At 43.8% G+C, this 26,659-nt stretch overlaps 2 protein-coding genes across 9 annotated transcripts in view; both read right to left on the bottom strand.

The window, feature by feature from the left end:
* The window catches only part of LOC105005963 (inactive ubiquitin carboxyl-terminal hydrolase 54), a 46,504-nt gene extending 25,826 nt beyond the window's left edge, over window positions 1-20,678 (bottom strand). For 6 of the 7 annotated variants that reach the window (XM_029120014.2, XM_029120016.2, XM_029120018.2 and 3 more), the window contains exons 1-5: window positions 20,568-20,678; window positions 11,640-12,151; window positions 7,409-7,501; window positions 4,246-4,380; window positions 2,194-2,307 (exon numbers count right to left, since the gene is read on the bottom strand). In XM_029120014.2, coding sequence (XP_028975847.2) covers window positions 2,194-2,307; window positions 4,246-4,380; window positions 7,409-7,501; window positions 11,640-11,807 — 510 coding nt within the window. In that variant the 5' untranslated portion in view covers window positions 11,808-12,151; window positions 20,568-20,678. Of the gene's footprint in view, window positions 1-2,193; window positions 2,308-2,707; window positions 2,821-4,245; window positions 4,381-7,408; window positions 7,502-11,639; window positions 12,152-20,567 lie in introns of those variants that run through there. The other variant, XM_029120019.2, reaches the window with a different exon arrangement.
* Window positions 20,679-20,923: 245 nt separating this feature from the next.
* myoz1b (myozenin 1b) lies at window positions 20,924-25,089 on the bottom strand. 2 transcript variants are annotated; one of them, XM_010864268.4, is made up of 6 exons: window positions 24,877-25,089; window positions 23,319-23,412; window positions 22,195-22,361; window positions 22,036-22,108; window positions 21,667-21,850; window positions 20,924-21,462 (listed from the first exon to the last, which is right to left on the bottom strand). In XM_010864268.4, the coding sequence occupies exons 2-6, from the start codon at window positions 23,401-23,403 to the stop codon at window positions 21,225-21,227; spliced, it is 747 nt and encodes a 248-aa protein (XP_010862570.1). In that variant the 5' UTR covers window positions 23,404-23,412; window positions 24,877-25,089; the 3' UTR covers window positions 20,924-21,224. The 2 variants fall into 2 exon arrangements, with proteins under 2 accessions (XP_010862570.1, XP_010862563.1); XM_010864261.4 differs by having other exon boundaries at window positions 22,036-22,111; window positions 24,877-25,087.
* Between the last annotated feature and the right edge of the window lie 1,570 nt (window positions 25,090-26,659).

The raw sequence follows: 26,659 nt of genomic DNA, 5'->3' as shown, positions 1-26,659 counted from the left end.
TGATTGATTGATTGTATTGTATCTTTGTCTCATTCTTTTACATCACAAAAACCTAGCATTTTCAAAGGGGTATGTAGACTTTTTATATGCACTGTATACAGGTGCTGGTCATATAATTAGAATATCATCAAAAAGTTGATTTATTTCAGTAATTCCATTCAAAAAGTGAAACTTGTATAATGTATACATTCATTCCACACAGACTGATATATTTCAAGTGTTTATTTCTTTTAATTTTGAGGATTATAACTGACAACTAATGAAAACCCCAAATTCAGTATCCCAGAAAATTTGAATATTGTGAAAAGGTTCAATATTGAAGACACCTGGTGCCACACTCTAATCAGCTAATTAACTCAAAACACCTGCAAAGGCCTTTAAATGGTCTCTCAGTCTAGTTCTGTAGGCTACACAATCATGGGGAACACTGCTGACTTGACAGCTCTCCAAAAGACGACCATTGACACCTTGCACAAGGAGGGCAAGACACAAAAGGTCATTGCTAAAGAGGCTGGCTGTTCACATGGTCCTTAAACCAGGTACAGGTTGCTTTGGTCCACTGTGTTTTCTGAGGTCCAAAATTTGAATATTTTTTTTTGGAAAGGAAAGAAAGTGTCTTTTAAGTCTCTTAATTTTTTCCAGAGCTGTATATATATATAGCACCTATAGCAATGGAGATTATAGGTTGTAACTTAACTATTATTGAACCAGGTATGCCGATTGAGAACCAATTTTTATTAACTTGCGCAGGTCCATTGCCAGTAAACTCTACATTCCTCCGTGGACAACACACATACTAGATACACTGATCAGCCATAACATTATGACCACTGACAGGTGAAGTGAATACAACTGATAATCTCGTTATCATGGCACCTGTCAGTGGGTGGGATATATTAGGTAGCAAGAGAACATTCTGTCCTCAAAGTTGATGTGTTAGAAGCAGGAAAAATTGGAAAGCGTAAGGATCTGAGTGACTTTGACAAGGGCCAAATGTGATGGTTAGACGACTGGGTCAGAGCTTCTCCAAAACTGCAGCCCCTCTGGAGTGTTCACAGACTGCAGTGGTCAGAACCTATCAAAAGTGGTCCAAGGAAGGAAAAGCAGTGAACCGGTGACAGGGTCATGGGCGGCCAAGGCTCACTGTGGGGAGCGAAGGCTGGCCCATGTAGTCTGATCCAACAGATGAGCTACTGTGGTTCAAATTGCTGAAAAAGTTAATGCTGGTACTGATAGAAAGGTGTCAAAACACAGTGCATCACTTTTTGTTGCGTATGGGGCTGTGGAGCCACAGACCAGTCAGGGTGCCCATGCTGACCCCTGTCCACTGCCGAAAGCACCTACAATTGTCACGTGAGCATCAGAACTAGACCACAGAGCAATGGAAGAAGGTGGCCTGGTCTGATGAATCACATTTCCTTTTACATCACATGCATGGCCGGGTGCATGTGCATCGCTTACCTGGAGAACACATGGCACCAGGATGCACTATGGGAAGAAGGCAAGCTGACGGAGGCAGTGTGATGCTTTGGGCAATGTTCTGCTGGGAAACCTTGGGTCCTGCCATTCATGTGGATGTTACTTTGACACCTACCACCTACCTGAGCATTGTTGCAGACCATGAGCAACCTTTCATGGCAACGGTTTTCCCTGATAGCATTGGCCTCTTTCAGCAGGATGCGCCCTGCCACAAAGCAAGAATGGTTCAGGAATGGTTTGAGGAACACCACAATACGTTCAAGGTGTTGAGTTGGCCTCCAAATTCCCCAGATCTCAATCCCATCGAGCATCTGTGAGATGTGCTGGACAATCCGATCCATGGAGGCCCCACCTCGCAACTTAGAGGACTTAAAAGATTTGCTTCTAACCTCTTGGTGTCAGATACCACAGCACACCTTCCGAGGTCTAGTGGAGCCTCGATTGGTCAGGGCTGTTTTGGCGGAAAAAGGGGGACCTACACAATATTAGGCAGGTGGTCATAATGTTATGGCTGATCGGTGTCGATTTTTACAAATTACTGAAGGCTGCTTGTCAACACAGAGACATTCGTTCCTGTGTTCAACAAAGGCCATGAATGGCCTACACACCTGACCTGAAAACCCCCAGGGACCTGAGCACCTGACTGGGACCTGACTGATAGTTATCTCTTCATGTTCCATGTATTGCTGCGGTTCAACACACTGTATGTCCCACCTGTTCGAAAAGCGTCATAGCAAACTTCTGGTGTGGTATACAGTGTTTAGCTGTACAGATGTCCTCTCTGGTCTCAGCACTGATGTGAAAATGGATACGCATCAGAAGGTTCTCCTGAAACACACACACACACACACATGCACGGTTACACAGATTCTACATGTGTATGTGTGGGTATGTGAGTGAGCTCTAATAATGTGTGTGGAAGCAGCATTTATATTTCATAAGACCTGAACGTTCTGACTGAAGACATTTAGTACCAATCGATCATATAGTACCTCCCTGACATGAACATACAAGCGTGAAAGCACACACGCGCACACACACACGCACACGCACACACATATAGTGGAGGCAAGGTGGGAATATATCTTTGCTGTGTAAGAGAGCGAAACAGAAAAACAGCCCCTCAATCTCCCACCTCTCCTTCTCTCTCTCTCATTTTCCCTCTCCCCGTTTCTCTCTCTTCCTCCCCCTCGCTCTCTCGCCATCTCCCTAATCCCCCCTCTCTCACCCCGCATTCGATCTCTCTTCTGCACGCTCCTTTGTTCTTCTCCTAGTCCAACCAGTCTTCCTTCCAATCGTCCTCCTACCCCTCCACTGTCCGCTGACTGATCACTCCATCTCCTATTAGCTTAAAAGCAATTATCTGTATTGATGCTCACACACTGGGATGAGCACACCCACACACACTGGGATGAGCACAACACACACACTGGGATGAGCACAACACACACACTGGGATGAGCACACCCACACACACTGGGATGAGCACAACACACACACTGGGATGAGCACACCCACACACACTGGGATGAGCACAACACACACACTGGGATGAGCACAACACACACACTGGGATGAGCACACCCACACACACTGGGATGAGCACAACACACACACTGGAATGAGCACACCCACACACACTGGGATGAGCACAACACACACACTGGAATGAGCACACCTACACACACTGGGATGAGCACAACACACACACTGGGATGAGCACAACACACACTGGGATGAGCACAACACACACACTGGGATGAGCACACCCACACACACTGGGATGAGCACAACACACACACTGGGATGAGCACACCCACACACACTGGGATGAGCACAACACACACACTGGGATGAGCACAACACATCCACACTGGGATGAGCACAACACATCCACACTGGGATGAGCACAACACACACACTGGGATGAGCACAACACATCCACACTGGGATGAGCACAACACATCCACACTGGGATGAGCACAACACACACACTGGGATGAGCACAACACATCTACACTGGGATGAGCACAACACACACACTGGGATGAGCACAACACATCTACACTGGGATGAGTACACCCGCACACGCACCACACACACACACTGGGATGAGCACGCCCACACACGCACAACACACACACACTGGGATGAGCACGCCCACACACGCACAACAAACACACACTAGGATGAGCACACCCACCCACGCACAACACACACACGCTGGGTTGAGCACACCCACACATGCACAACACACACACACTGGGATGAGCACGCCCACACACGCACAACACACACACACTGGGATGAGCACGCCCACACACGCACAACACACACACACTGGGATGAGCACACCCACACACACACAACACACACACATTGGGATGAGCACGCCCACACACACACAACACACACACATTGGGATGAGCACAACACACACGCTGAACACACACACACTGGGATGAGCACACCCACACACACTGGGATGAGCAAAACACACACACACTGTAAATCCAGTGGATAACACCACGAAGGGATAGACGGTGTGCTTAGCTAAATCGTTATTCCTAAAAGCGCCGGGCTGTGAGTCCTAGTAGAGGCAGTCACGAGCGGAGTGTTGTAAAGAGATTTTGCAGGGTTTTATTCCTGCCCTGCCTCTAACACACCTGATGTAGTTCATTTAGTCAAAATCCGATGTGTTAGAGGGCTGTAGTGAGAGAGTAGTTCTCAGTGAGAAAAGTGTGTGTGTGTGTGTGTTGGACTTACGAAACACTCCGCTGCATCGTCCATGATCCCCAGCTGGAAGCGCTGTTCATCCTGGAAAGTCTTGGCCAGCGCGCTTCTCAGAACATCCGACGGTAAAACACGCTCACTGCTGAACTGGAACTGGGCAAAGATACTCTACAAACACACACACACAAATCAGAAGTTGGTTGCAGTTTAGTAGAACAGACAAAAAAAAACAACGGCTGTATCTTGTTTCTATGTTCATCTTGGTGTGAAGACAGAACAGGAGGGTTAGATTAGAACTACAACTACTACCTCTTCAGTTTCACTACTGACAGTGGAATGTAGCCTTCGTACTGTACAGAGGTGTGTGTGTCACAGTGGTGCTGCTGACTGCAGCAATGCGCCAAGGAGAGTAAAGGGGGAATCTACCCTACAGAGAGGGAGAGAGGGATGAGTGGGGAGGAAGAGATGGAAAAGGAAGGGAAAAGAAGGAGGGATTGGGGGAGGGAGGGAGGGAGGGACGGTGGGGGGGGTGTGATTGAGCTGAGGGGAAAATTCCTACCATCACTCTCCTACATGAAGAGAGGACAGGAGCAATCGACACCACAACCATATTTATTTATCTCTCCTTCCACAGATGCACCCTTTCTCTCTCTCTCTCTCTCTCTCTCTCTCTCTGTCTTTCTTTCCTTTTTTCTTTCTCTCACTCTCTTGAACCTGATGTCTGATCAGCAGACAGAATGTGTTTAAGTCTCAGCTCATAGCTTTACTACATCCTTACAAACACCACAGGAGTATTTCACCTACAAGTCAGTGCCTGCGCTTGTGTGTGTGTGTGTGTGTGTGTGTGTGTGTGTGTGTAGCACCCCAGTATGGGTTCTGCTGGTTCAGCTCTTTCAGTCAGCCAATTAATTACAGAAAAGCCCACGAGACAGAACAGTGTATAAAACACACAGGGATACACTGCCCAGTCAACACACACACATATTTTACAAATGACAACACAACAGTACACAATACAGACAAAAAACCCTAAAACACTCCTTAACTACACAACCCTAGTCTACACAACCCTATAATACACATCCCTACTACAATAGAATACACACCCCTACTACATTAGAATACACACCTCTACTCCCCTACAATACACCCTCTACTACCCTACAATACACACCCCTACTACCCTACAATACACACCCCTACTACCCTACAATACACACCCCTACTCCCCTACAATACACACCCCTACTCCCCTACAATACACACCCCTACTCCCCTACAATACACCCCCCTACTGCCCTACAATACACCCCCTACTACCCTACAGTACACACCCCTACTCCCCTACAATACACACCCCTACTACCCTACAATACACACCCCTACTACCCTACAACACACCCCTACTCCCCTACAATACACCCCCTACTCCCCTACAATACACACCCCTACTCCCCTACAATACACACCCCTACTCCCCTACAATACACACCCCTACTCCCCTACAATACACCCCCCTACTGCCCTACAATACACCCCCCTACTACCCTACAGTACACACCCCTACTCCCCTACAATACACACCCCTACTACCCTACAATACACCCCCCTACTACCCTACAATACACACCCCTACTCCCCTACAATACACCCCCTACTCCCCTACAATACACACCCCTACTACCCTACAATACACCCCCCTACTCCCCTACAATACACCCCCCTACTACCCTACAATACACACCCCTACTACCCTACAATACACCCCCCTACTACCCTACAATACACCCCCCTACTACCCTACAATACACCCCCCTACTCCCCTACAATAAACCCCCTACTACCCTACAATACACCCCCCTACTCCCCTACAGTACACCCCCCTACTACCCTACAATACACCCCCCCTACTCCCCTACAATACACCCCCCTACTACCCTACAATACACCCCACTACTCCCCTACAATACACACCCCTACTACCCTACAATACACACCCCTAGTCCCCTACAATACACCCCCTACTACCCTACAATACACACCCCTACTACCCTACAATACACACCCCTACTCCCCTACAATACACACCCCTAGTCCCCTACAATACACACCCCTACTACCCTACAATACACCCCCCTACTACCCTACAATACACCCCTACTACCCTAAAATACACACCCCTACTACCCTACAATACACACCCCTACTCCCCTACAATACAAACCCCTAGTCCCCTACAATACACACCCCTACTACCCTACAATACACCCCCCTACTACCCTACAATACACACCCCTACTACCCTACAATACACACCCCTACTACCCTACAATACACCCCCCTACTACCCTAAAGAAGGACAGGAGAATAAAAAGATAATCATAATGGTGAGCGCAGTGGCATCATTAGGTCTGGGCATTCGGGCAACAGCCCTGGATCTCAAATGGACAAAACAAATGTTTATAAAGAAATAGCCCCTGATCTATACATCTATAATTCCGATTGTGCATTATGACATTGTAGACGTGTAAGTCGCTAGCATGTACATCGAAATGTAGTTGGAAGTACAGGGTAAATTACATTTCTTGTTGTGGTGCATGTTTTTATTGTTGCGTGCTGGACATCGAATACAGTACAACTTTTTTTCTCTCTGACAGCATATACTGTCCGTGGTCTTGAAGGAATGTGAGTAGTTGTGTTGTTGAATTTATTCCGCCACTATTTAAGCTGTTTTGACAAATGTTTCTTTGAAACAAATGTTTTCTTCTAACGTGGTTCCTGCTATCGATATCTGCAACTGTTGTGTATATGTTTGCTGCTTCTGTGAGCCAAAGCCGAGGCGTGGCTTAGAACCGTTTGACTGTCATCAAAGAATTGCTTCTCCTACATTGGCAAACGAAAGGTCGGAAGTCACGCTCTGTATACACAGGCATCTGAGTCCTCTATCTATATGTATGACGTCTGACCTTTTTCCGCTACTGAGGGTCTAGCCCCAATAGTCACGGTTCACCACAATTTTTCTTAACCATCGACTTTGAAATTAAACCAGAAATGAGGGACTTGTGACTTGACTCAATCACAGCTGTGGAACTTATTTCAGACTCCTATTTTTACCTGAGGCTTGACTTGAAACTTGAAGGTAAGGACTTGAGACTTTTTTAGACTTGCAAAAATGGGACAGCAGAGCTGTACCTACCTTTAGGGCACAGAAGATGCAAGAGTCTTCCATACACTTGTGGGTGGTCAACTGTCGGAAGCTTCTACGAAAGATATCCAGATGCCACAGGACCTGAGGAGAAAACAAGTTTTATATGTTTAAATTCATAAATGTTTCCTACTTCATGTTGTGTTGAAGAGGAGGAGTGTTGTGGAAATTTCTCTAACCAATGTATTCTCACTGATTAAAGGACTGAGTACCCTTGTTCAAATTAGAAAAGGAATTTGGGGGATCTGGCATTTGCCTAGGGGGCATCATTGACTGGTATCAGCAGATGAAATGGTTACTCTCTATCTGCCCATCTGTATAGCTCATCGGGGCTTCTATTGTCTGTCCAGATGCTGTAAGAGCTCTTTAGAGCTCAATAGGTTACCCATGTGGGGGGAGGACATCGTTCCCCTTGTGAAGACTAGGAAGTAACATAACAAAGGGAATGTGTTTTATTGACATAGGACAGATGGGCAGCATCTTACCACACCCCTTTTAACTGTAATGAATACGGACTGTTCATGTATTAAGTCAGAGACACCTCGGACGATTATGTTTGAAAGCGTTTGACGTGTCTCTCTTATTTGCAAATAATTAATAAAACTGTTACATTGTGCCAAGAGAATTTCGTCTCTGTACTTCCTCCTTTTATGGAGGTATGTTTTGAAACAGCACCACGCTGTTAGCTCGAGTGCGGTGGTTTACAGACGCTGTGAGGTTGTGCTTTGCTTATGAACATTTCTTCTTTTCTTCCCCATTTTGGAAAACCGAATGTATCATATAATTTCTAACGAAATATCCGTTGCCTCGTTCACTTTCATCTTACCCGGGAGAGGCTATCTTTAAAAAATCATTAACTCTCAGAACTGTATTAATTCCAAAAGAGAATGTCTCCCACAGTCCAGGAAACAAAAATAGTGAACCTTTCCTTTAACGTCACATCTCATTCCCTCCTCCAGGGAACCGGAGTTATACACATAAACCCACACAGAAAAGTAAAAATGTCTGTTGCTCATTTCATTACAACACATTATGAGGACATACAATCAGTCTAAACTGGTCCAGACATGGGACTCAGTGGTCCCCTAGGGCAGGGTGGAATATACTGGCTACATATTCATACACTCTAGTCCCAGTGGACAGCACACCATGCTAGGCAAGGAGCTATGACACTGATGCAATACAGTCTCACAAAGGTATGAGATGAGGACCAGCTCACTGCAGCACAAATACCCGCCACAGTCAACCTTTTGAACAGTGCCTAGGATACCACCCATAATCCCCAGGCACACACACTGTTAGGCAACCCCCAGCTTTGCTGTCATACACCAAGGGGGTAGCCTCCACAATCCAGTGACTTAGGTGATGTTTATACACTGTTCAACCCCAAGCTGTCAAGGCGAAGCAGACAAAGAGCTGCATAACACAGGCAGGACCACAGGACGGGTAACCTCTTATTGTCCTTCGAGGCAGCCGGCGAGATGAAATGGGAAGCTAGAGTTCCATAGGAGATCTACTGCGTTCGGGTGAAGTTCTTTACAGGAGGGGTGCCTGGACACCACCAGCGCTCTAAGCCAAGAATAAAGCAATTAGCAAGTGCAATTTCTCTAGAGGATCCCAAAATTCTCACACTCCAATGGTTCCAATAGATTCCCCATTGAACAAACAGAACCAGAGCCAATAACGGTTCATTGAACCGAACCGTGTTTTTGGTGGAAATAGGCTTGTCAAGCAGGTCTCGCTGTGGTACCACTAGTGCAGTCACGTTCCAGTCCTATGTCTTAAGACGTACAAAGTTCCTCCAAGACTCATTCAGAACTGTGCTGTGCTCTCCCCAACAGCTCTGTAAACCTGCAGCATGCTGACACTACCGCAGGAACACGCCATCACCCCTTTGGAGCGACACTCTAGATGGTCTGCCGAGAAACAACAATGTCTGGAATGGAGGAAGGAGCTGTGACTAGCCCCGTAGTTCACTTCACCCATGGTGCCAACTGGTGCCAACTACAGACAGGTGACAAATTAAAGGAAAAACCTTTGTAATGAGGGCTTTATTCAAAGCAAGCCCTGTTTGCTGATGTCTGTCCCATAAATCTAAATGCTGATGTATGTTTAGTCACTGTTCCTATTGAAACACTAGCCAGTCGAGCAGTTTTTGTCACTAAAGCTCCTGCGACCCGTGCTCCAATAATGAATGGCCTTTCAAAGTCCCTTAGATCCTTTCCTCTTTCCATCTTGATCTGAGACTTCTCAGGATTTTACACTGGGATGTTAATTGCTTAATTGTATCATGCATCTGCATTGGTTATTAATTTGTCACACTGTCTGTAGCTTCCCATCTACCAAACGAATGCAAACCAGCACGGCCTGCTCTATATCATCCAGCTCTAAAGAAAATGCTGTCAGTACCGGTGGGAGCACAAAACAGCTAAATCTGTACTGCTTAACTGAAGGGGCATTTGGTCAGTCCAGGACTGGGTAGTAGGAGCATGACCTAAGCTGAGACACCACGAATCCTGAGAGGAATCAATGGGGAGCCAATGTCAGAGAAACATAAATAAAGATATGTTCTAGAATGCAACCCCAGCTTAGACATTTTTGTCGCATTGTTCAGGAAAGAGCTCTTAACCTTTGTTGGTAGCTGACATAGACAATAAGCACAAGCAGCATTTCTAGTAAGATGCCACATCATAACAACTGTTAAGGACAATGCCCCGCAAATTACACCTATAAGTGGACAGTTGAACTGATGTAAAAGTAAGTAGAAAAAGTTTCCTATGGTCAAAAAACTGTTATTTTGGAAAACACTTCCAGTGCAATGGAGAGCAGAAGGGCAGAGTGCAAAGGCAGATCTTTAAATGTCACCCGGAAGGACGCTCTTACAGTTGTTTTTTAGCCTTCATTGGCCTTAAAAGGCTTGACTTCATAGTGAATTCAGGTGTGCAAACCATAAGAGTGTGCACTCTCATACTCTCATGTCGTCCAGCAATTCAAGTGTTGACAGTACAAATCCCAGGAGTGGTGGGAAGATATTATGACAGCAAGGAAATAATAATACAAAAAATAATCCCTGAAGACATTCAACCAAATATAAAAGTGTGTGTATAAGGGGAAAGGAAGAAGGTGACTGAATGCTAATGCTAGTGTATGCATTCCTCCCTCTGTCCTCCCTCTTCTTTTTCCTTCATCCTCACTTAGTTTATTTATTTGTGATGAATGGGCTCCCCGGCTGAGAGACATCCCTACTGTGGACAGCAAGGTTATACTACACCTACTCCTTTATGTCTCTCTCTATCTTTTTCCCCCTTCTCTCCTTATCTCTCTGAGTCTCTCTTTTTCGCCCCATTCACAAACAGCGTAAACAGCACCAATCTCTGACCATGCTACTCATTGTAAAACAGTATTTATTTTATGTATGAAATGTATCATGGCAACAAAGCTGATACATTTCTTTTCGGGAATGGGCCTAGTCATTTAATGGACCTTGTCATTTTTTGTGAAACCCACCCGCTCCTGCTTTGTATGAATGGAACGGTTATGTGGCCCAGAAGTATTTCTTAATTTAGCCAACGTGTCGTGATAATACATGATGCTTCAATCCAACAAATGATAGCCCAATCTACGAGGCTTTCTGTAGTCTGTTGTACACTGTACACTGATATACACTGACACAGTTCTGGGACAATAATATTATATATTAATTGTTTGCTTTCAAAAAGAATAACTGAAAAAAATTATAATAATATATATTTTGTTCATGCCCAGAATATATAGCTATTAAGCCATTGCTTCGTCAAGCACTACAGAATGTTTCCTACCCAATGAGAGTATGAACATAATGTTAAAGGTTTCTGCAATCTCCAAAAGCTGATCAGTGTTCCTACTTCTTGCAGCGCTGGCTAGCTATTTAAGTAAATACAAAATGGCATAATAATATATGCTATTAGCAAGCCAAATAATGTATGGTTAGGTCTGTGAATGGAGCATGGTAAACTTGTTTCTCAGAATTCTGATATCCCCCACATTGTTTTCTGTGTATAAAAATAATCCCACAATTTCTATCTTTCTCTTCCTTTAAATCATTTTTTATTTCTTTCCCTCTCTTACTCTCTAATAATGTCATCACAAATCATTGGTCCCCAGGAAACCCGAGAGTTTGAAAAAACTAAGAATGACAATCAAGCACATCCGTGTGTGTGTGTGTGTGTGTGTGTGCGCGTACCTGCAGGGCACTGTTTAGGAAGCAGCTGTTCTGTCCAGGTTCATTGCTGAGGCCTTTACTTGGGGCAAAAGAGGCCATAGTTCGTGGGGTCGTGATCAGGCCCTGTAGCCCTCCACCAGGACTTCCACTGCCACCGCCCGACGCAAAATAGTTCCTCTTCCACGACATTACTTTCTGCTGGGCGCTCCCGTCACCACGGAAACGCAGGGAGGCGGCGGGGCATGAGATGGAACAACGTGTTCTAAGTTACTCCCATTAGAGAGAAAGGGATATAGAGCTATAACAAAATAGAAAACGAAGAGCTATTGTCTCTTTCAGGAAAGACTTGACTGGCAGGTGTGTTCAGTCCTTTACTTGTGTTAAGCCTAATAGCAGATATTCTGTCCAGGGTCTCGTATTCCTAACAGCAGATCGCCTGACAAGTGTCTTGTATTCCTAACTGCAGATATTCTGTCCAGGGTTTTATATTCCTCAGTGTCTTCTGGCTCTTCTCTTTTCTATTCTCTATGAGCCTGCAAGAAATAAACCACACAACACTATCACAATCACATTTGTGATACAACATAACACAATCACTACAGAGTTAGCCACATCTGTGTCACAACATAACATAACCATCATCCAAGTTAGCCACATCAGTGATACAACATAAAATAATCAGCAGAGTTAGCCACATCTGTGATACAACGCAACACAATCACCACACAGTTAGCCACATCTGTGACACAACATAACATAATCCCCACAGAGTTGGTGACATCTACAACACTATTAACAGTATCACAACATTTCTCATCTGTATAACTGCACTAAAGTCTGTAATAAATGTACCATAATACTCCCAGTATTTTAGTGTGAATGGTGATGATCGGAATAGTCGCCCCCTGGAGTATAGTGGTGTACTGTAGGTAGTTTAGTGTCACACAGTACCGTCGTAATAAGCTGCTGACGGTACTTTGTTTGATATTTATTACAACAGTTTTATCTGCACCTTATTAGGGAGCAGTATTTCCTTTCCAGTGTGTCTGAATGTCATTGCACATGCCTGAATGGCTGTGTGTGTGTGTGTACTGTTATTGTGTGTGTGTGAATGTGTGCGTGTGTGCGTGCGAGAGTATGTGTGTGTGTGTGTGTGTTACGTAACAGACTGGGCAGTAGCAGAGCCGCAGTGCTCTCCCTCCCCCCATTGCCAGGCTGTGCTGCCATAGCGACCCCTTGGCGACGGGCCAGAGGGCACAGGGATGCTGCGGTGTACGAGTGGTGTGTGTGTGCGCATGTGTGTGTGTAGATGGACAATAACTATAGTGGGCTGTAACTATAGTGATAGCTACAGTAGAATAATGTGGTGTGGCATTAGAGATACTGTCTTGTGGACAGTCATGTTTCTGTTATTAATATACAGTTATTAACACTTAATCATATAGGACAAATACCTAACCAGTGCATTACATCTTGTTTGTCCCTGATGACTGTAGAAAGGAACACAAGATTCTATTTTTCTCTAATAATATGATGTCCTTCTGGTGAGAATGACAGTGACATGTGAGGGTCAAGCAGGGAACTGGAGGGAAAATGTTATATAACCCACCCCCCCAGTCACCAACAGCCTGTTCACGACCCCCTGACCCAGCAGGACTGGCCAGCCAGAATCACACATGTGAGACAGAGAATGCGAGAGACAAAGTGGGAAGGAGATCGAGGGAATGAGAGAGAAACCAACTAAATATTGATTTCTACTGGATTTGTGTGGCATTCGTGTCCCCATTGACATTTTCCTCAAAGAACAACATATTTCAGCACTGAACTTATATGATCCTGTCTGTTTGTGTACACTGGTGTGTGTATTTTCTCAGCTAGTTACCATGGAAATAGGCCAAGCTGCAGGCACGGGGGGAAAAGCCGCACCATGTGATTTAACAGACTGTAGCCTGCACTGGTCCATACATAAATAAAACACACAGATGCACACAGACAGACACGCACAAACACACACAAACGCACACACACCTATACACACCGACATAGACGACATGTGACATAGAACCTGGACCTGGTGGTGATGATGGTGATGTGAATTGAGGGTTGAGAGTTCCTAGAAGCCAGGGCGAGGTACCGTATTACCGTTATTCAATCAAACTCTGAGAGCCTCGGATCCAACACCATCACCTCACTATGCCTGGCTCTAAATTCCCATTTTGGTCACTACTATTCACAACTGATTTCAGCTTATTGATTTAAATCTGTAAATAAAATGTATACAGAGAAGTCAACTGAGACCGAGGTCTCTTTCACAGCTGAGCCCTGTATTACACAAAAAATTAATACATACGAAAATGGAAAAAAGACCGACGTTCAGAAAAACAATCACAATTTAGAATAAAAATATAATTTCTAAGACATTTCGATTGTCTCATAGGCACAAAAAACATGAATTTGTTACAATAAATCTAAAATACATGTCAGACAGCTGCAACAGAATCCTTTTCAACTTGTGATTTTGAAATATAATATAAAGGGCACTTCAAATTAAACCAACACAGAATCAGGCCAAAAACATGACAGATTTATGGTGAGAATTGGTTTCTCCTGGTCACCATCTCATTGTGGTAATTGATAGAGTTTGGTGACAAATAAGCAAAAAGAAACCACAAGATATGAAGGTCAGTAGATCAGGAACATTTCTATAACTTTGAAAAGGTCTTCAAATGCGGTCGCAGAAACCATCAGGCACTATGATGAAATCCTACTATGGTTCATTATTTTTTATGGTCTTTAATTATGTGGTTGAATTCTTTAACGTCTGGATTCCACGATTCGGCTGCATTTTCTACAGCCTTGGATTTTTGTAGGTCCCTTTACCTGTCCAGTGTTTCCAAATAAAATGTCTATGAAATATGGTCTACTGTCTAATTAGTAAAACAATACAGCTAAGTTAAATGGTTTTCCAAAATAGTTTTAGTATTGAAAAAATCAGTGTTGAAACGGTGTGGGCCAGGGTTTCTATCTGATGGGATTTGCCAGGTTTGGACCATTAACGGAAATTAAGAAAAATGATCATACATTTATATTTCAGTCATTTAGCATACGCTCTTACCCTGAGCAACTAAAAGTAGATGTATACTGGCCCTCTATGGGAAACTATCTACAGGCAGTTTAAGGGACATTAGCAGAAGTTTCAGTGTTCAATTGATCTGCTGGCTCTACCCTTTTTAATTAGCTTACAATGTAAGTGTTCAACCATATTTTATTTTAGGACAGCCAGGGCTACTAGTAGAACACAAAACAATTTGCCATTAACAGCTGCATTCATAACCTCTATTGACAGAGTTCCACCAAAAAAAAAAAAAAAGAATAAAATGTATAAGAATCAGAAAAGTACAGAAATTGGCAGTAACAAGTAGTCAGTGACAAATGTGCGGGTTTAGAGTTAGTAACAACGATTATGTGGGCTTGATACAGTATTATACCAAACCGTGTCCCGGGATTGTATTTGATCGCTAATGCAGAATATATTGCGCACAATTATCAAACCAGTTGGACTCTACCAGTGTGTTTTGTGTTAGAAGGACCTTCTAATTTGTAGTGTCATCCATTCAAGACCGAGGGTCGAGGTCTCTGTCTTACAATCTGTTCTACTATACTTTCTTCTCTCTCTCTCTCTCTCTCTCTCTCTCATTCACATCGTTCTCTTACACTTTATTCTGACCTCTATTTTTTTTCTTTTCTTCATAACTCCTTGTCTTTCTCTCTTCCTGTATATTGACCAATCTCCAACCTCTGTACAGACACACACACACACACACACACACACACACATATACATTGAACAAACATCTGCACACACACCTATACACACAGACACACGCACACACACGTTTCTATAACTGGGTTATAGCTTCAAATAGCTCTCTATGACAACGGGGAGGACCTACGCTTCATCTCCCCCTCTATCTCTCTCCCTCACTTCAACTCTATCTCTATATTCGGTTCTAGAGCACGGCAGATAACGGCAAGATATCAAGAAGTTACATCAGGATGGGTGAACAGGTGACAAATGCATCGGTGAGTGAAGAGTGACGCTGCCACCTCACCTCTGCGAAACCACGACCAGAGCAAAACGCACGTGTTATGAGTCAAACTGTGACCCTGTCTACTTGTCATTTTCCCAATAAGTAGTATGTTTGGAACAGTGTAAAGTTTTGGTGTTAATTCAGTAGATTAAGTTAATCCCTATCCCCAACTCCCTAGAAATCCATTGTTTTTGACAGAGCAACCTAAGTCCAATCAGCTGCCAGCCCCTCCCAGAAGACCTACTCAAACAGACGATATCTAATTCTAGAACATTTCCCTAGAACTAGAACCTTAGAAACATAGTAAAGCACTTCCATTCTCACACGCGCACACCTGACACTCACACACTATTCACACACCAGTACACACGCCTGACAGACCACACAACACAAACTCCACCAGTGGAGAAAAAAGTCAATATTATCTGTTATCAGACACTTGCACATTCACACATAAGGTCTGAGGATGGCATAAAGGCTGTGACTATATTAAAGTATAGTATATTGTATTATATTTATAAAATAATTTATATAACATAATTCATATGTACATTAACCCTCACATATCCTATTCACAGACTAAGAGGGAGGTAGGCAATAAACAGGTAGAATTCCTTCTCTCGTCTTCTTCTCTCGCCTCTTTCCCCCCCATCTCCCCCTTCCTCTAAACCCCACATCCAGCGACCCCAATGATAACCCAGCAGAAGCCATCTGGGATCTCTGTAACCCCTGGTCTGGAACGACAAAGTAGGATGGATCTCTTTAACCCCTGGTCTGTAACGACAAAGTAGGATGGATCTCTTTAACCCCTGGTCTGTAACGACAAAGTAGGATGGATCTCTTTAATTCCTAGTCTATAACTACAAGGTAGTATCTCTCTAACTCCTAGTCTGTAACTACAAGGTAGTATCTCTCTAACTCCTAGTCTGTAACTACAAGTTAGTGTCTCTCTAACTCCTAGTCTGTAACTACAAGGTAGTCCCTCTCTAACTCCTAGTCTGTAAATATAAGGTAATATATCTCTAACTCCTAGTCTGTATATATAAAAGGTAGTATCTCAATAACCCCTAGTCTGTAACTACAAGGTAGTATCTCTCCAACTCCTAGTCTGTAACTACAAGGTAGTATCTCAATAACCCCTAGTCTGTAACTACAAGGTAGTATCTCTCCAACTCCTAGTCTGTAACTAAAAGGCAGTATCTCAATAACTCCTAGTCTGTAACTACAAGGTAGTATCTCTCCAACTCCTAGTCTGTAACTACAAGGTAGTATCTCAATAACCCCTAGTCTGTAACTACAAGGTAGTATCTCTCCAACTCCTAGTCTGTAACTAAAAGGCAGTATCTCAATAACTCCTAGTCTGTAACTACAAGGTAGTATCTCTCCAACTCCTAGTCTGTAACTAAAAGGTAGTATCTCAATAACTCCTAGTCTGTAACTACAAGGTAGGATGAATCTTTTTAACCCCTAGTCTGTCATGCACCTAGCACCCTGTTCTGCAGACTGGAGGGAAAGAGAGTTTAGTCCTGACAGCAGCAACAACGTGTAAGAACCTGTGTATTGTGTGTGTGTGTATTGTGTGTGTGTATTGTGTGTGCGCGCACTCGCGGCAGGGTGTCCTGAGTGCTGGTATGTCTAGTAACAGCCAAACTCATCTATCATAGAGAGCAAACCGCAGCGGTAAATCAATACCGGGACTCAAGATGCCGCCGCGTAAGCCTGGTATTGGGGCTGTGGTTTCTCCTATCAACAAGTTCCCAGGCAGTAAGAGACAGTTGAAAATGTACTGGGGCACTACTAGATCATTCTACACTGTATCATCCCAGCCATATGTCCTCATCCACCTCCACTAACATGTTGTTTTGGTAATTCCATTATGACTACGCTTTTCTGAGCGCTAGCTATTGACACGTTCCACTGCTCAGATGCGTGACAGATCTTACAACACTCGGCTGGATATTTTACATATCGGCTTAACCCATCATATGTTATAGCAATCAATCTTTCAATAACTTAATGAATGACACAGTTGATGACACAGTTAATGACACGGAATGCAAACCTTGGCAAGGAACGTCTGAGCAGGGGAATGTGACTTATATATTCAATATACTTAGTCTACGAGTCAACTGTTTATCCTGTTCTCTAATCACATAAGAGACAATAGCAGTAAGTGGATGGTTTGTTGCGTGTTAACGAGCAATCATACAAAACAAAATAAATCTGCGCCAATTTCCCATACAAAACCACAAGAACATATGCAGCCGCTGCGTCAATGTGCATGAAAGATCAACAAAGACAAGGGAAACTAATTTAAAAAGATCCCCTTTCCTAAGGAGACTAACCATATACACTTCAGTGCAATGGACAATTGCATCATTGTATTCAGGTACAATCCAGTACTCAGCTGTAAGTGTTATTTGAATTCATTTCAATTGGATCAGTTGTGGGAAAGGTCACCCTATGAAAAATATCCAAATGCAGGGAAACGGGATGATTTTGTAGAACACTAGGGGAATTGTGTTTCATACTGAGGAATTGTGTGAGTATTGTACTCTTTTGCCTGTTTTGTAAAGTACTAGGAGTATTAAACCAGAGAAACCTGTTTGGTTGAGCAACCATTGAGCATGGAGAGTAAATAGCTGCACTCTTCAAGCAGTCCTTACTGATAATATGGGATCAATCAACACGTTTTGGTAAAATGTCAAATATACTTTTTTGGTGAATGCTGGACAAAGCGACAAAATGCAGTGGCAGACCAGCTCGACCTCAGGCATGTGGAGTTGTGGACCAGTCCTCGACTCATTATGACTGGAAAAGCACAGTAGCATTCTGCTGTGGATCATTGTTCTCATAAGTTGTTCGATATTTGTGGACACATAAGCCTGCTCCCTGCAGGCCCAGATATTCAGTAAAGCTTGTCCTGCTTCCTTGCCAATCCGAAGGGCTTTTCCTCAATGTTGAACCGAACACTTCAAAATAGCTTAATTCAGGGATATCCAACAGGTTGATTGCTGGTAGCATTCCATGTATGTGGAACTGAAGGTACATGCTTTGCATATTTCACCACAACTGTAAGATTAAGTAATTTCACAAATGTCAGGCACCACAGGTTTCCAGCTACTGTCTAATCACCATAACACTGACATTACCCCACCCTGGTTTAGCCAAATAGACCAAACCTATTTGGCAAAACTATACATAGCATTTTTTTTGTCAATGATGCCCATTGGTGTAGTTCATGTTTGACAACTGCATTCCTGTAACTAGTTACTATTAAATGCATCTTTTGTGTGGATCTCATTCATCCATTTTAGATTTATTTTGGAAATTGTTAAACAGAATCTTGAAAGAAATTATCCAACAGATTGTATGGCCTTTTTGAATTGTTTATGAACCCTTGTTTTACCATGTATTGACAAAAAACATGTGGCAGAATTTTCTCTTGAGCTTAAAAGTCACAGCAGGTGAATGACTAGAAGAATGTAACAAATAAAGGTACAAAAAGAATTAGCTTACCACATGATCAATTCTCAAGCCAAAAAAGTTGGAAAACCCTTGAATATATATATATTTTTTTACTTTTAAAATGTTTAACTTTTTGTGTGTGGTGAACACAAAACTGTCATAATATTTGAATATAATTAGGCTACACCTCGACAGGGCGGTCGCCAAAAATCTTGGACCCCCTGAAAAGATAAATGCCTGGGCCCCCTCTCTTATAGAGAATGTTGACATTATTACAATCAGTGGTCCCTGTCAGGCCATGGGCTCTGTGAATCATACACACGTTTCCCTGGGTTAGCTACATCCCTGCAACTCCACTCCACCAAGAATTCCAGCATCGAAACTGTGCACGGGGCATTTTATCAATGGAAAGCTACATCTGTTACAAAAATCTTTAGAGACAAAAGGTGGTTGTCAAACCAAGCCGTCCATAAGGAGTAGGAGAATCTGTCTGTTCAGATTGTGTTGTGTCACAGAAATATGTTGGTGGGAAATGTGCAGCATTCTTTTCACATGATATAAATATAACATCAACACTGAAAGCCATATTCCCCTAGCTGATCATTTTCGGCAGCCGGTTCTGATCCTAGTGTAATGAGACAGGCAGGGCTCATCCATTGCGGTCGGCCAACCATCAACCTTCTGGCCGGTAGCCCTGGGTGGCTTTGACTGGGCAACAAAACCATGCTGGTGATGAAGTCGATATCCACGTTTATAAACACAGGGTTGGAACAGTTTTTTGTTTTATAAAAAAAAAAAAATTGTATAAGGGGGTACTTTTGTTTAAAGTATAAGGGGAGGGGAGATAAATAAATGACTACTGTCCTTTCACGTCTTACCAGTGGTAATAAAATATAATTGCCTAAAGGAAAGGTTATAGGCTATGTTCGATAATCCGTTAAAAGCATCTAAACAATATCGACCAACTTGGAAGTGTATTAAATCTGGTCCTCAGAATCTCCCTTGATGACATGACGCACAACCCGATGCTCGTGGAGATGCTGATGCTGATTCTGTGTGTGTGTGTGTGTGTGTGTGTGTGTGTTTGAGTGTGTGCGCGCCCAAGAGTGCCTCACATCTACCTGCGTAAAGGACATCCATTACAACCATCTAAACCGGCGCTCTTAGTAAACACTGGAGAGTTTGTGGGAGAGTGACAGAGAGATACAGACAGAGGGAGAGAGCATCGTAGCCAACAAACCCATGACAGCGGTTATGTCACATCAGGTCGCGCAGTACCACGCACATCAACTGACTTTGCCGCGTGCGCGTCCGTTGCAATTCTTTGCTGATGAATGAGTTGTCTATCCCTTAACCATTATTTTAAATATTTTAAAGATTGCGTGCTTACCTCCGGTCCCGTTATCTCCTGTTCCAGTCTCGTGCTGTCCCGGTAAAAAGAACAAGAGAGAGGAGAAGACAGGCGTTCAAATCCAGCCTTCCACCCAGTGCTGCGGCCGCTGTACGTTGCTCTCGCGATAGCTGACTGGCCTGTCTTTACGATCATTCTTACAGTCATTGACGTCAGATAGTGGAATTTAACGGCTCCTTGTTGCCCTCTCCTGGTCAATAAGCTGAACTGCCTAGGTGAAAGGACTACTGTACTAATGACGTCATGAAAATGTCTACTGTAGCAGAGCAGACCTGAATTCTAATGTGTTGAGTGATATGACCAATTAAAAATACGCAGAGCTCAGCAACCGGGAATTCAGTGTAGGGAAAGGTTTATTTGATGAATACAGCATGAAATAGAAACATCAGAGATGTCTATAATGTCTACAGTATCTAGGCAACATGATCAGCTGTCCGTGTTATCATGTGATTTCACCAATTTCTTCTTTACCTTCATCATCAGAATCACTTTCATGGTCGCCCGGGCTTGTTGTCTCTTTATGCAAATTCATTCATATCAATCCTGTGTGTGTAGATCAGTGTGTTTTTTGTGTGGGCGTACACCAATGTTTGTGTATTTATATGTATAAGTACATATCTGTCTCTGTGTGTGTGTCTACAGATCGTCTGTCTCTCCATCAAAGGGCAGCATGTTGTCCAGCTCCATGCGAATATGTGAGTTGTCCTCCAGGTTACACACCCAGCCAATGGGAGTGCGGTTGAACGAGGGGCGGGACCTAATGTCCGGCTGCAGAGATGGGAGGGGCTCAGCCTCCACTGGTGATAATAGGATATCAGAATGCTCAAAGGTCATTTGTCCCACCTTCTCAGAGCCGCCATAGGGCAAGGCCGTTCTGTCAATCAAACAACAGTGTCAATGTACAATGTACAGCATACAGTACAGGCCAACACTCAGCAGGTTGAAGGCCCCCCGTCATAGCGGAAACACGCTACGGCCAGCAGTCGTGTTCCTCCGCTCAAGCTCAGTAGATGACGGTGCATGCAACCACAGCTTGAGCAGGGGAGCACAAACCGAAGGCTGAGGCTGGGTGTGTTACCTGTTGAAGCTCTTGAACTTGGGCAAGTCACTGGGAGCGTGTGGTCCAGGCATGCTGCCATGCATGGTGGCTGTCAGGGACTCATCTCCCTTCATGGCCCGTTCCCATGGAGACACGTAGGTACGAACATACTGCTTCCTCCTCTTTTCTTTGTCCTGCTCCTCATGCAACACCTCCTCCTCCACTGGAGGAGATAAAGACGACTCCGTCTAAATGTTTTGGTCCAGACATTTTCAGGACATTAGTGTGTATATTTAACCCTGTTGTTAATTTCAGACCAGGGTTAAATACACACGTCAAATAGTTTCACATACTTGGCGTCTGCTTTCTGCTGGGTAAAGTGTAAATAATAGGAGAGCCCATTCGTACCATGCTCAGATTCAGGCTCTGCAGTGGAGGCCATCATCTCGCACCCCAAGGATGGAGCCAGGTTCTGGAGATTCTGCTAGAGAAGGCAGAGCAAACACACGTGGACATCAGTACATTTGAATAAACACACAGATGCGCATTCTGTTTCACTGTGCTCACAGTATTCTCATTGGTAACAATGAAGCGCTCCACTCTCTGCTGCCTCATCTTGAACATCTTGGATCCCTTGTTGCTCATAAGGGACAGCTCTTCCAGCATGGTGTCTTTAGGAGCCTTGATCTTGGTGCCCAGATCCAGCTCTGATGCCTCAGGGTCTGACTGCTCATCTGGATGAGGGGGGGGGGGGATGTCAGGTATTAAACAAGACAGCGTGTTATTTACAAGCTTTTAAATGCATTGGTTTTCAGTGTAGGAGTCGTATGTAACACATGTAGGGCCGATTTCGCAGATAAATATTAAGCTTAGTTTAGGACTAAAAAATCAATAGAAAGTCAATAGAAATCAATAGAAGTTCAATAGAAAACTCCAATGAGCTTGCTTTTTTTTTGTCCCTGGACTGGGCTTAATCTGTGTCTACAAAACCAGCCCATGGGATTTGAGCCCAGGAAATGCTCCATATTAATCTAATCAATTCTAAGTCAATATTAACCCCAAGCCCTGGAAGCTGCATGTCCTTATTAGTCAAAATCCTGACTCATAGACTGTGTAGATATAAGCATTCGCTTTCTACTTCTTCTTCTCTAACTACATATGGCTTTTTCTCTCTTTTTTCTCCCCAATCCACCCCCCCACCCATCTCTCTCTCTCTCTCTCTCTATGTCTCTCTCTGTCTCTCTTTCTCTCTATCTCTCTGATAAATTTGTCAGGTATCTTTTACAGACAGCTGGCTGCTCTCCTCTTGTTCCCAACATTGTTTTCATCATCCGCTACACACATTCAAGTCAAGTCACACAATACACTCAAAAACCCAGATAAAACATGCAGCTGTAAAGCTGGGACCTGTGCTGATAAAATGTGCTGATAAATCAGGTGTGTGTGTGTGTGTGTCTTTGCCCCATGATGTCACAATCTCACGTCAACATTTTACATTTGTTTAAGGGGAGTAACACTTCTATGAGTGAAAGCAAAGCAAATGTATGTTTGCAAAGTGAATAAATAAATGATACAGGGAAAACAAGCATAGCCTCTGCACACAAAGATCATCAGAATGTTTAAGATGAAGTTCACCCACCTGGACAAATGTTTTATATTGACCTTTGTGTGTGTGTGTGTGTGGATCATACCATCTTGGGTGATGTTGGTGAAATCAATAATGATCTTGTTGGCCTTCTTCCTCTTGTTAGGAGGCGCGGGAGCTGAGAGAGGCATGCCTGCTGCCTGCACCAATCAAAAAGATACAGGTAGTAAGACTGTCAGATTGACCATCTACCAATCCAATCACATGGTCTGCTTATATCACACAAAACATCCCAATGAAGGAGAATGATTATTGTGAGAATATCTGAACCGCGTCTGCCACATACACAGCTCTACCCTACTAAATGGGTGTGTTCACTCAATGCCTCCAGCGTTATTTTTCTCTCATTCCTAACCTTCCACTCAGCAGGCGGATGGTGGGTCATTACACCTGCTTTGCCGCAGATAAATATTACATGGTTCAATACCCGCGCCCATCTGTTATCGTAGGTGTGGTTGTGGAGCCACTACTCTGGGGTGCTGGGACCTTGAGTTTCAGGGCCTGCGGTCTGTCTTCCATAATGTTGTTTGTCTAATTGGTTTAGTCTGCTGGAATCCCTGCTGCTGCTATTATTATTACATGTTCTACAGCAGCTCTGCTGAGGGGCACTGTCACCACTCTACACACACACACTGGTTATACAGTAGATATATACAAACACATACACCACAGTTATACAGTATTCACATACACGCACACACACACACACACAACCTGATGGGCCAGGGCCCTCTGGACAGAGATAGGCAGAGGTGGGAGAATGTGGGGCATATGTAGCTGTTTCTGGGCTAGCGTATTGAACAGTGCGCCATGAGGGAAGGGTGAGGGGCTTGGAGTCCCGTTCCCTCCTGTCCCCCTCACCGGTCCTGTTTTAGCTGCAGGTAACCTCGTCCTCAGGCTCCAGTTGCGAGAGAGCAGGCTGGGGAGCAAGATGGAGCTGCTGATAAATCTCCCCAGTAGACAGCTGATGGGGAACGTCATCAGTCAGCACATTCCGAAGCACACACATATCCCAATTCTGGAAACCCACGCCTCCTGCTGTAGAACTCATATAATCTCCCTTAACATTTCCAAACATCTCCCAGCATAGACATAGAATTGGAAGGTTTTGGGCAAAAGTAGGCCAACAACATAGTTTGCTTTCACACTGACCACTTCCACATAAAAATTAGTACCAAGTGTTTTGATGTGAGCCGCCAATTGTGTAATAAACTTTAGAAGAGTATGTAAGTCCTTGGCATTACCGATGGGCTCAGAGGGCATGTGCCATGGGTCCCTGACCTCCATGGGACCCCCCCAATCATTTTTCTGGTCACTCTCAGCCAGATATCATATTAACATGCCAAAATGTTTCAGGAAATTAGCCTTAGAACTGCTAATCCACTTCACACCATGACAAAATCTGTAGAAATGTAGGAAATTGTCGATTGAATTAAAAACCTGGTATAAGTCTCCATCAATTCATCTATAGGCATGTCCCTATTATGCCAACACATCCTGCATCATTTCACCTACAGTCTTTCTTCAACACACAAGCCTGCATGGTGGTTGTGAGACTTGTATGAGTGACTGCATGGATACTGATGTCACAAACTCAGCCTTACCTCAGTAGAATTGCCAGGAATCAGAGAGGAAGAATAGGAAGTTTCTGAGAGGGGTTGAATGTATTCCAGACGGTGTCCCGGTGCCCACTCTCCTGTACACCCAAGAGAGAGTGAAACCCTATCACTGTGAAGACCTGGGCTATGGAGGCCTGGAACTCTGGGTGTGGATGTGTGATGGGAGGGGGGCTTAAGGTTCAGTGGTAGGTGCTGAGGTTAAGGGTCTATGTCTCTCATACTGTCTCTCAGATTCTGCTGGGGTCTATGTTTAGACCAGAAGAGAGGCTGGGGGGTCGAGGAAGATAACTACGGCCACTGCTGAGCTTCCTGGGTAGTGTATGACTCTCACCATGTGAACGCTCCAGCAGTCCATCCCTCAAATAGGATTTACACCTGTACAATAAACAAGATCTCATTCCACTTCCATAAATTGCAAAATAAACAGTGGAGAATGGAAAGAAAGAGAGGGAATGAGAGAGTGTCAAAGTGAGAGAGAGAGGGCCAGAAGACCCAGGGATCATGAGACAAAGAGAAGGACAGACTGAGACAGACAGACAGAGGGACGGCGAGGGAGACAGATAGAGGAACAAAGAGTGAGACAGAAAGAGGGACAAAGATATACAGAGGGACAAAGACAGAAAGACAGAGGGAGAGAAAATGAGACAGATACAGGGACAATGAGTGAGACAGACAGAGGGACAGAGTGAGATGGATAGAGGGACAAAGACAGACATACAGAGGGACAGAAAGTAAGAGAAATAGAGGGACAATGACAGACAGACAGAGGGACAGAAAGTAAGAAAGATAGAGGGACAAAGAGTGAGTCAGACGGAGGGACAGAGAGTGAGAGAGACAAAGGGACAACGACAGACAGACAGAGCGCCAGTGAGTGAGACAGATAGAGCAACAGTGAGTGAAACAGCCAATGGACATAGACTGAGACAGATAGAGGGACAATGACAGACAGAGGGTCAGAGAGTGAGACAGACAGAGGGACAGATACTGAGACAGACAGAGGGCTAATGCACAAGCATCAGTAAACAACAGACTTCAACAACCTTCCTCAAAACGAACCCATATAATGCTGTTTAACCTCAGACCCATTACATTGCATCAATCCTAAACCAGATCCTTCAGTGAGTGCATAACTAAAGACCTGTGTCTGACAGAACTGGATAGAGTCCTCTTGATAGTGGTCCAGTAATATTCTGATGCCTTTACATAATCACACTGTAAAAACAAGTCAGTATTTAGAGCCAGCACTCAGCACTCAATTAAATGACTGGAGATTAACAGGACTAAAAATAGGAGGGCTGCTCATGGTTGTTAGTGTAATAAGGTATGTGTCTGGGTGCGTCTGATTTAACTATATAGAAAATGTCACCAAACTGTGGGTCAATCAAAAAAATTTAACTAATTGGTACTTGTTTCTTATTGCTAATGTTTGCAGATTAAAAAAATTATGTTATACTTAGAGTTAGATTTAGGGCAAAGATGTAAGGGTGTGTTTGAATTATAATTTAAGGTTAGGCATTATTGGTTACATTTATGGTTGAGATTAGGGCTAGGTAAAAAAATGTGATAAAAATTTGGTTTTTGAGGTTAGGGTTAAGATTAGGGTTAGGTTGATATTACTATTTGGATAGTGTGTGGTTTAGGATTAGGATTATGATTAGATGTTGTGCCCAATAATATGTGTTTGCATATGTGTGTCTGTAAAAAGGCTTTATGTCAAGGAGCCAAATGCCTCAGTGAGATGAGTGCAGTACTAGTTAATACCAACAGG

This window comes from Esox lucius, chromosome 5 (assembly GCF_011004845.1).
Source record: "Esox lucius isolate fEsoLuc1 chromosome 5, fEsoLuc1.pri, whole genome shotgun sequence".
NCBI classification, from domain to species: Eukaryota; Metazoa; Chordata; class Actinopteri; order Esociformes; family Esocidae; genus Esox; species Esox lucius.
Note: the sequence above shows the minus strand (reverse complement) of the source record. Positions and strands in the feature narration are given on the sequence as shown.

Excerpts from the sequence above, each read along its gene's own strand:
- myoz1b (XM_010864261.4), bottom strand. The coding sequence starts at position 23,403 with ATGCCTCTCTCAGCTCCCGCGCCTCCTAACAAGAGGAAGAAGGCCAAC. Across the intron at positions 22,362-23,318 it reads CACCAACATCACCCAAGATG|ATGAGCAGTCAGACCCTGAG; the intron begins GTATGATCCACA and ends CCCCTCATCCAG. Across the intron at positions 21,463-21,666 it reads AAGTTCAAGAGCTTCAACAG|AACGGCCTTGCCCTATGGCG; the intron begins GTAACACACCCA and ends TTTGATTGACAG.